At 72.0% G+C, this 8,479-nt stretch overlaps 1 protein-coding gene across 1 annotated transcript; it reads left to right on the plus strand.

Annotated features, from left to right (window-relative positions):
* Positions 1 to 708: 708 nt before the first annotated feature.
* Positions 709 to 5,348, plus strand: PHYHIP (phytanoyl-CoA 2-hydroxylase interacting protein). Its single transcript, XM_067312371.1, has 5 exons — positions 709 to 898; positions 2,936 to 3,119; positions 4,027 to 4,201; positions 4,588 to 4,705; positions 4,814 to 5,348. The coding sequence occupies exons 2-5, from the start codon at positions 2,955 to 2,957 to the stop codon at positions 5,346 to 5,348; spliced, it is 993 nt and encodes a 330-aa protein (XP_067168472.1). The 5' UTR covers positions 709 to 898; positions 2,936 to 2,954.
* Positions 5,349 to 8,479: the final 3,131 nt, after the last annotated feature.

Consider the following 8,479-nt stretch of genomic DNA (forward strand, 5'->3'; position numbering starts at 1 on the left):
CCCCATGCAGAAGGCGGCGGCGCCATCTTTGTGCCGGGCAGTGCCCGGCCCGTGGGACGGGGAGCACTGGGGCAGTGCGGGGGCAGCCACCCACCAGTGCTCCCAGTGCCCCCCCGGAGCAGCAGGGCGCCCGGCGTCCTGCCACCCCCCACCAGCTGTGGGCCCGTGCCCAGAGCAGGAAGCTGCTCCGATTCCCAGTTGCATGTTGAGGGGATGTGAGTTGGTGTGTGCATGCACACACACATGTGTGTGTGCATGCACATGCGTGTGTGCGCATGCACATGTGTGCATGCACATGCATGTGTGTGCATACACGTGTATATGTGTGCACATGCATGTGTGTACATGTGCATGCACACGTGTGCACGCACACGAGCGGTGGGGTCGGGTGGGAGGCAGCGGGCTCTGCCACCCACCTCCCCGTGGGCCCAGGAGCCAGGCCTGCCTCCCCCGGGGCGCTGGGCACCCAGCGCGTCCCTTCTCCCCGCCCCGTGTGCACCCACAGCCGCCTCTGCGGCCTCGCCTCCCGCTCCCACGGCTGTCCCCGCTCCGCTCGCAGGCAGGCGACGTGTTTGCTCATCACCTGATGCTTTGCAGCCTGACACCCGATTGGCAGAGCAGGGTTTTCCCCCCTCTCCTCCATGCTGCTTTGGTTTTTTTTTTTTTTTCTTTCCCTCCTCTTTAGGGTGTTTGCTATTTCCGAGCTGGCTGGGAGGATCTGAGCAGCAGCAGTTGCAGCAGCAGCCGGAGGCAGGAGGACGAGCATCCGCCGGGAATCGCACGAGCCTCCGCGGTCCGTCGCAGCCTCCGCGGCCAAGCTCGGCCCCGGCGGCGCAGCCTGCCCTGCCGTGCCCCGCCGGCTCCCTCCGCCGCCCCGGCAGCCCTCCTGCGCAGCCAGGTAAGGCCGCTCGCCCGCTGCCCCGCGCTGCAGCCCGGCCCCGCGCAGCCCGCTGGGCTTCCCCTGCTGCACCTGCCTCCCGCTCCCTCCTGGGCGAGCGGCTTCGGCTCAGCCCGCGGACACGGGCGCTCGGTGACACCGGGGAGGACGGCGCACGGGAAACTCGATCCGGCTTCGAAACCGGTGCGGGCGAAGCGCCGTGGCAGGAGGGGGGCGACGAGGCTGGGCAGGCGCCTTTGCAAGCCCCCAGGCGCCGGTGAAGGCGGCTGCCACCCGCCGGCTGCGCTCGGCCGTCCCCGAGGGAATGACCTTCCCGGCGGCACGCAGGCGGCGCCGGCAGGGCTGGGGGCCCCTGCAACGCCCGCAGCACCGGGGCTCCGCGAGGCTGCAGGGGCTCGCGTGCGCCCGAGCCAGCGAGCGCGGAGGCGACGCTGCGTCTGGCACGGGCACGCGCGTGTTTGCACACGGGAGCGCGTGTGAGCCGGCGTGGGGGCCCGTGGCAGCGCGGCAGACGCGTACCCAGGTGTGCCGCGGGGCGCGCGCCGACGCCGCGCTGTGTTTGCAACGCCGCGCGGAGGCGGCGGGGGTGGGGTGGGGGGGGCTGCACGCACCGACCCGGCGCGCGTGGGCGGCCGTGTGCACGCGTGGGCAGCCGTGTGCACGCGTGTGCGGCGGCGCGCGCGTGCCCCGGCGGGCGCGTTGGCAGCCTCCCACGGGTCGCCGCGGCACGGATTGGGGTGGGGGGTGGGGGGGGCCAGCGCCTCTCCGCACGCGGCTAGCGTGAGCCCCGGGGCCGAGGGAGGGCAGAGCCGGGCGCCGCTCTCCTGCGGCACGTCCGCAGCGGGGGGGGGTTTCGGTCCCCTGGCGCAGGGTGCACTGCGCCCCCCCCCCCCCGTGCCGCCCGCCCCTGCGCGCGGGGGAGCTGCAGGCAAGTCATGACGAAGTTGGCGCGAGCCCGCGCCGCGCTCCTCAGCCGTCGCCTGCTCGTCCGAGCTAAAAATGGCTCGGAGCAGCCCGCAGAGCGGCGCCGGCCGGGCGCCCGCCCCGGCGAGCGGGGCGAATCCCGGCGTGCAGAAACGCCGCTCCCGCGCGGACCCCGGCCCGGCCATCCCCGTGGCCTCGGGGCCCACGCGCCCAGCCCGCGGCGGAAGCGCTTACGCAGCCGGTGCAGGTCGGGGCCTGTGCCGGCACCGCAGGCTCGGCGGCTTCCCGGGGCGGTCCGGGGCGTGGGACCGGCCCCGGCACCCTCGGCCCTTCGCCCGCCCCAGGACAGGGGGAGCTGAGGGGCGCGGGAACACCGGGGCTTTCCCACGCCGCGGGGTTAAACCCTGCGGCGCCGCTCGGAGAGACCTCGGCAGCGCGGGAAGGACGTGGCTGCGCCGGTGGCAGCTCTAAATAAAAGCACCTGCTCGCCGAAACACAAAGGCGCTGGTGCAGCCAGCACGGGGGACATGGACACGAAGCCGGCAGCGCCGGCCGGAGCGAACGGGGAAACCGAGGCACCGAGCAGCTGCCGGCCGGGGCCTCCCCAAGGAGCAGGGTGAGAGGCGGCAGGGCCGGGGCGGGGATGCGGCTCTGCAGCCGGCCCTTTGCACGCGCTCATCCCCGCTCCCGGCACTCCCGCCGCTCCTCTTGTTTTTCTTTCCCCACCCGGTGTTGAGCAAAGCCGGAGCGGCGAGAACCTCCCGCTGGCGGCGCGCCGGGGCTCCCGCACCCCGCGGCGTCCCGGGGAGCGGCCGGCTCCCGCCGGAGCCGCTTCGACGGGCTCCTTCCCGAGGTTCTTCTCCCGGCGGAGCCGAGCGGGCTCGGGGGTCGGCGGCGGCGCCGCCCTCGCCGTGCCGCCTCCCGCGGCTCCCTTCTCCGCGTGCGCGCCTGCTCCTGGCTCCCGGCCCCATCCCTCCCCGGTGCCATCTGCTCGGCAGCGGGGCCCCAGCGAGGGCTGGCGCTCGGCTCGCGGCGCGGCGGGGGCGGCTGCCCACCCGCCCGCCCGGCAGCTGTCGCCGCGCCGCGCTCAGCCCCGCGCCCCCGTGCCCGCAGGAGCCCCGCGCCCCCGGCCATGGACCTGCTCTCCACCCCCAAAAACATCGAGATCAACAACATCACCTGCGACTCCTTCCGCATCTCCTGGGCCATGGACAAGGGCGACCTGGAGAGGGTCACCCACTACTTCATCGACCTCAACAAGAAGGAGAACAAGAACTCCAACAAGTTCAAGCACCGGGTGAGCTGGGGGCCCCCCGCCGGCACGCGCGCGCGCGAGAGAGAGAGAGGGAGGTTTGGGGAAAACTGCAAGAGCCCGGTGCAAATCCCGCCGGCGCCGGGCCGAATCGGAGTGGGAGGGCTCGGCCGGGAGCGCGGGGCCGGAGCTGGAGCCGGGGACCCCCGCGGCGGGGGCGGCCCGGCCCCTCCGAACCGGCACGGGGGAGCTGGAGCGAACCGCTCGCGCTTCTCTCCCTCTGGAATGGAGTCACTAATTCGGGACTCTCTTAGCAGCATGGTTGCCACGGTGATGCTAGTTAATGTTTAACATCATTTTTTTTTCTTCCTCCCCAATAATAAGTGTTTTTTTTTCCTCCCCGTGTCTCCCGACTCCGGCATTCGCTGTTGCCACAGAAACGGCTCTGCACTGCGGAGCTGCTCCGTGGCCTCTCGACGGGGCCGTTTGCTCTGTCCGTCCGGTGCCCGGGAGCGGGATGGGGGCTCGCGGGAGCCCTTCGTCCCGGCCGGGCAGTGGCTTCGGGGCGGAGGCGCCCGGGGCCGGCCGCGTGCAGACTGCGGTGACAGGTACCGGGGCTGCCGCAACGCGCCCTCGCCGGCGCCCGTGCCGCCAGACGCCGCCGTGCCCCGTGCGAGCGGAGCGCTGGCTAGCGAGGCGTCCCGCCCGCGCTCCGAGATCGCCCGGCTGGGAAGCGCTGTGCCCCATCCCCGCAACGGGGGTGGCAGATAACCACGGCGTTCTGCAGCGATAAATACCCGGCGCCGGCCCCTCGGCGCGACCCCCCCCCCGCGCGCGCGGGGAGCGATGCTGCACGAAGGGAGGCGCCGGGCCGGCACGGAGGCTGCTCCGCGCGGCATCCGCCCCGCGCGCCCTGACTCTCTCCCCCCCCCTTTCCTCTTTCCCCGAACAGGACGTGCCCACCAAGCTGGTGGCCAAGGCGGTGCCGCTGCCCATGACGGTGCGGGGCCACTGGTTCCTGAGCCCGCGCACCGAGTACAGCGTGGCGGTGCAGACGGCCGTGAAGCAGAGCGACGGCGAGTACCTGGTGTCCGGCTGGAGCGAGACGGTGGAGTTCTGCACCGGGGGTGAGCGCCGCGAGGCCGGCACGCGCGCGCCGGGCACGTGCCGGGGGCGCAGGGGAGGCAAGGCAGGGCAGGGAGCCGCTGGCGGTGGTGGGGAAGCAGAGCCGAGACCGCCGGGGACAGGGGCAGCGGGAGGACGGGGGCGAAGCCGAGAGCTGGCGCAACCTGGTCCGGTTGCGGCGGCAGCTGGAGAGTGGGAGGCGAAAGGTGTGGGAACCGGGAGCACCGGCGGGGGAGCGGGCTGCCGGCAGGCGGGGAAGGGCCCGGCTGCAAAGGCGACCGAGGGGAGGGACGGCGTGGGAGGCAGCTGGCTGCAGCCCGGCACGGAGGAGGCATCCGGAGGGGGGCTCGGGAAAGGCCTGACGCCCCCCCGTCCCGTGGCTCCCCAGACTACGCCAAGGAGCACCTGGCCCAGCTGCAGGAGAAGGCCGAGCTCATCGCCGGCCGCATGCTGCGCTTCTCCGTCTTCTACCGTAACCAGCACAAGGAGTATTTCCAGCACGTCAGGTACCCCCCTCCCCGCTCCGCTCCGCCCGGCCCCCCGCGGCTGCATCCGGCGCGGGGTCCCGACCCCGGCCCCCCCGCCGACGCCGCCTTTCTCCTCCCCGCGCGCAGGATGCACTGCGGGAACGTGATGAAGCCGTCCCTGAAGGACAACAGCGGCAGCCACGGCTCGCCCACCAGCGGCATGCTGCACGGCATCTTCTTCAGCTGCAACACCGAGTTCAACACCGGGCAGCCCCCGCAGGACTCGCCCTACGGCCGCTACCGCTTCCAGATCCCGGCCCAGCGCCTCTTCAACCCCAACACCAACCTCTACTTCGCGGACTTCTACTGCATGTACACCGCCTACCACTACGTCGTCCTGGTCCTGGCGCCCAAGGGCTCCTCGGGAGACCACTTCTGCCGGGAGCGCCTGCCCCAGCTGGACATTTCCTGCAACAAGTTCCTGACGTGCTGCGTGGAGGACGGGGAGCTGGTGTACCGCCATGCCCAGGACAGCATCCTGGAGGTCATATACACCGAGCCCGTGGACCTCAGCCTCGGCGTGCTGGGCGAGATCAGCGGCCACCAGCTCATGAGCCTCTCCACCGCCAACGCCAAAAAGGACCCGAGCTGCAAGACGTGCAACATCAGCGTGGGCCGCTAGGCGCCCGGCGCGGGCAGGGCTGGGGGGGCACCGGGGGGGGGGGGGGGGAAGAGGGAGGGAGGGAGGCCCCCGCCGCGGGCGCTTTTGCGACGGACGCAGCCGGGCGGAGGACGGAGCCGGACGGGCGCGGGGGGCCCGTCGAGTGTAAATAGCGGCGTTGCCTGGATCCCTGCCTGCTCGGAGAAGGACCCTGCGGGATGCTCGGAGCAGGGACCCTAAGCCAGCAGCGCTCTGGGCCCCGGGAGAGGAAGCCCTCGCCTCCTGGACTGGCTGACCAGCATCTTCCTCGTTCCTGCCCCGCGTCGGCGCCAGCCCCTGGGGACACCGGGGCCCCTTCGCCGCGCGACCGCTGCAGCGACGGAGCCCCTTCCCCTCCGCTCTCCGGCACCCCTTGCATCTGCCCTTGCCTCGCTCCAGGGCTTGCCAGCCTCCGGCCTTCCCACGCGCCCAGCCGAAAAGCTCAGCTCCTGGGGAAACCCGACCCGGCCCCCGAACTGCATCTGTTGCCAGCCCCTGCTCTTGTCCCCGCTCCTCTCTGCGTGACCGGCCGCCTCGTCCCCAGGCTGCACGATGCTCCCGGGGAGGATGGCGGATGCGGCGGAGGGGCTGCAAGCGCCCCCGGACTTCCTCCGGGCCCGAACAAAAGCACAAGGGACTCCGGCCCCCGGCTGTCACCCGCCGTCCCCCCCTGCCGCCGGGCACGGCTGGCACGTGGCCACGGCGGGACTCGAACCCCCGGACTTGGACGCAGCCTGGCCACGCTGCTTGGAGCGAGCAGGTGGAGGAGCCCGGCGCCCCGGCGCCTCCGTCTCCCTGAGGATATTCCTGCTGCCTTCGCCCGGAGGAGCAGGAGCGTGCATGTGTGCCGGGTGGTGGCTAAATCTGCTCGGGAAGGGGGAGCGCGGGCAGGGCCGCTCCGAGCCCTGCCGCCGCCGGCGTTGCTTTCGGGCTGCAGTCGTGGTAGCCTCGTCCGTAGTGGTGTGCGGGATGCGCCGGCATCCAGATGTGTCGTGCAGCCAGCTGTGCCGTGTTCGCTGTGTGCTCTAGCCGTCGTTGTGCCGCAGCGCCTCGCTTACGACTTCCCCAGAGACCCCCCCCACCACCACCACCACGGCCGCCCCCCCCCCCTCCTCCGGGCGCCCGGGGAGCGAGCGCGGTGCTGCCGCGGGGCTGGGGGGGACCGAGCCGGCCCCGCGCGCCCCGTCCCCTCCCGCATGAGCGGCAGCGATCGGCAGCATGGCGCTGGCGCGCCGGCCCCCGCAGCCCCCCGCTCGCCCACCCGCCCGCCCCGGGCGCCGTGTATCCGATGCACGCTGTAACGGTAGAACAGAGCCACCCCGTCCCCGAGCCACCCTGTGCTGTGCTGGCGGTGTATCAATAAACTGTGTGCAGTCGCCGCGGGCCATGTCGCGCTGTCTTTGCCCCCAGGGCCCCTGCTCCGGCTCGGGGAGGACGGGGCGGGTGCAGACGGTGGGGCTGGGGCGGCGCGGAGGGACGCGCGGGGAGCATCGGCGCCGGCACCCGGCTGCCCTCGCCCAGCCCTCACCGGGGGGGCTGCGAACTCCCCAGGCGGGGAGCCCTCGGGGGCATTGCTCTCCCCCCTGGGTGGGTAACTCCAGGGTGTCCCTGCCACCCGAAAACCTCCCCAGCCCCATCCCTGACGGCACTCTCCATGCTGAGCCTGTTGCATGCTGGCGATTTCGGAGAGGCTTTGAAGAGCAGCCCCCCCCCCCCCCCGAGGTGCGGGACCCCAAGCGCTGCCAGCCCGGCTCTGCAAGCCGAGCGGCCGTCCGCCCTCCTTCCTCCCGGCGAACCGCGGGGCACAGGCTCCCTTTGCAAGTCAGGCGAGCACAGAGAGGAGCTGCTATGCGAGAGCCCTCGCGCTGTCATTATTCCATTATCCCACTAGGAATACTAGCAGGAAACACAAGAAAAAGGAGAGGAAACTTGGTGCCTGCTGTCCCCCTGCCAGGGGACATGCACAGGCCACCGGGTGCAGAGTCCCCCACCGGCAGCTTGCACTGCCTCCCGTGCGGAAATGCACGCCGCCAGCTTCACCGGGGGCTGGAGACACGAGGCAAAGCGGAGGGGCGCAGGGGCGAGCACCTCTCTGCGGCGCTTACCTGCGACGCCCAGCATCTCCCCAGTGCCCGGCGGGCCGAGCTCCTTAACCAAAGGTTATTGCATGCAACAGGGCCGGGGGCAACCGGGGCTGCGCAGGAGCAGCCAGCTCGCTGCAGGGCAGAGCCCAGCACCCAACGAGCGACCCACAGCCGAGCAATGCTGCCTGCCTCCAGGAGAGGGTGCACAGCCACCCCCTCCTTATGGCCTGATGAGCATTGCAATCAGCTGATTGCTCTGCTCCTTCAGCTGCTCCTCAGCGTTGACTGACAGGCGTCGGAGGAGGCAGGCGGCTCTGGCGTGGGCATCCTCCCAGCGCACATCCCGGCTGCATCCCCCAGGGCTGCCCGGGGCCCTGGAACGCAGGGTGAAACCCGGCTGGGGGCTGGTGGGCCGCGGGCGAGGAGCCTGCCAGCACCGCTGCACGCCGGGCGCTTGCACCGACCCGCAGGCGTGCAAAACGGAGCAGCGCCTTCGCGGCTCCCGGCTCCAGCAGATGGTCCACGCCGGGCCGCCCACGCATGCCAGGGCTGACGACACACTCGAGCCAGCGCAGAGTCCGGCCGCCACGGCTAGGCTTTGATTGCATTTTCCAAATAGGTTTCGAGGGACAGCAGCCAGCTCTGGAGGCTGTCCCACCACCCGGTGCTCCCTGCTTCGCTCTTGCCCTGCTTCCCTTCTCCCTCGGCGCCGGCTCCCTGCTGGCACGCGATGCCCTTGGGGAGCCACCGGCCGCAGCTAGCTGTCCCCTTCTGCCCGGCCCCAGGCTGCTCCCCGCCGAGCCCCTTCCGTCCGCCGGATGCCTCCGTCACGTCCCCATCTGCTGTCGGCACCGCGGGGCTCGGGCAGGACGCCTGCATGGCCCCCTCCGCCCCGGCCAGGCACAGCGTCACCGGCACCTCCAGGAGCAGGGTGGCAGGGATGGCTCGTGGCCATGCCTCGCGCCGCGCTCCCTTCCTCTTCCTCCCACGCCGTCCCGGCCGGCTCGTCCTTCTGCTAGGAAAAGCGCC

This window comes from Apteryx mantelli, chromosome 29, assembly GCF_036417845.1.
Source record: "Apteryx mantelli isolate bAptMan1 chromosome 29, bAptMan1.hap1, whole genome shotgun sequence".
NCBI classification, from domain to species: Eukaryota; Metazoa; Chordata; class Aves; order Apterygiformes; family Apterygidae; genus Apteryx; species Apteryx mantelli.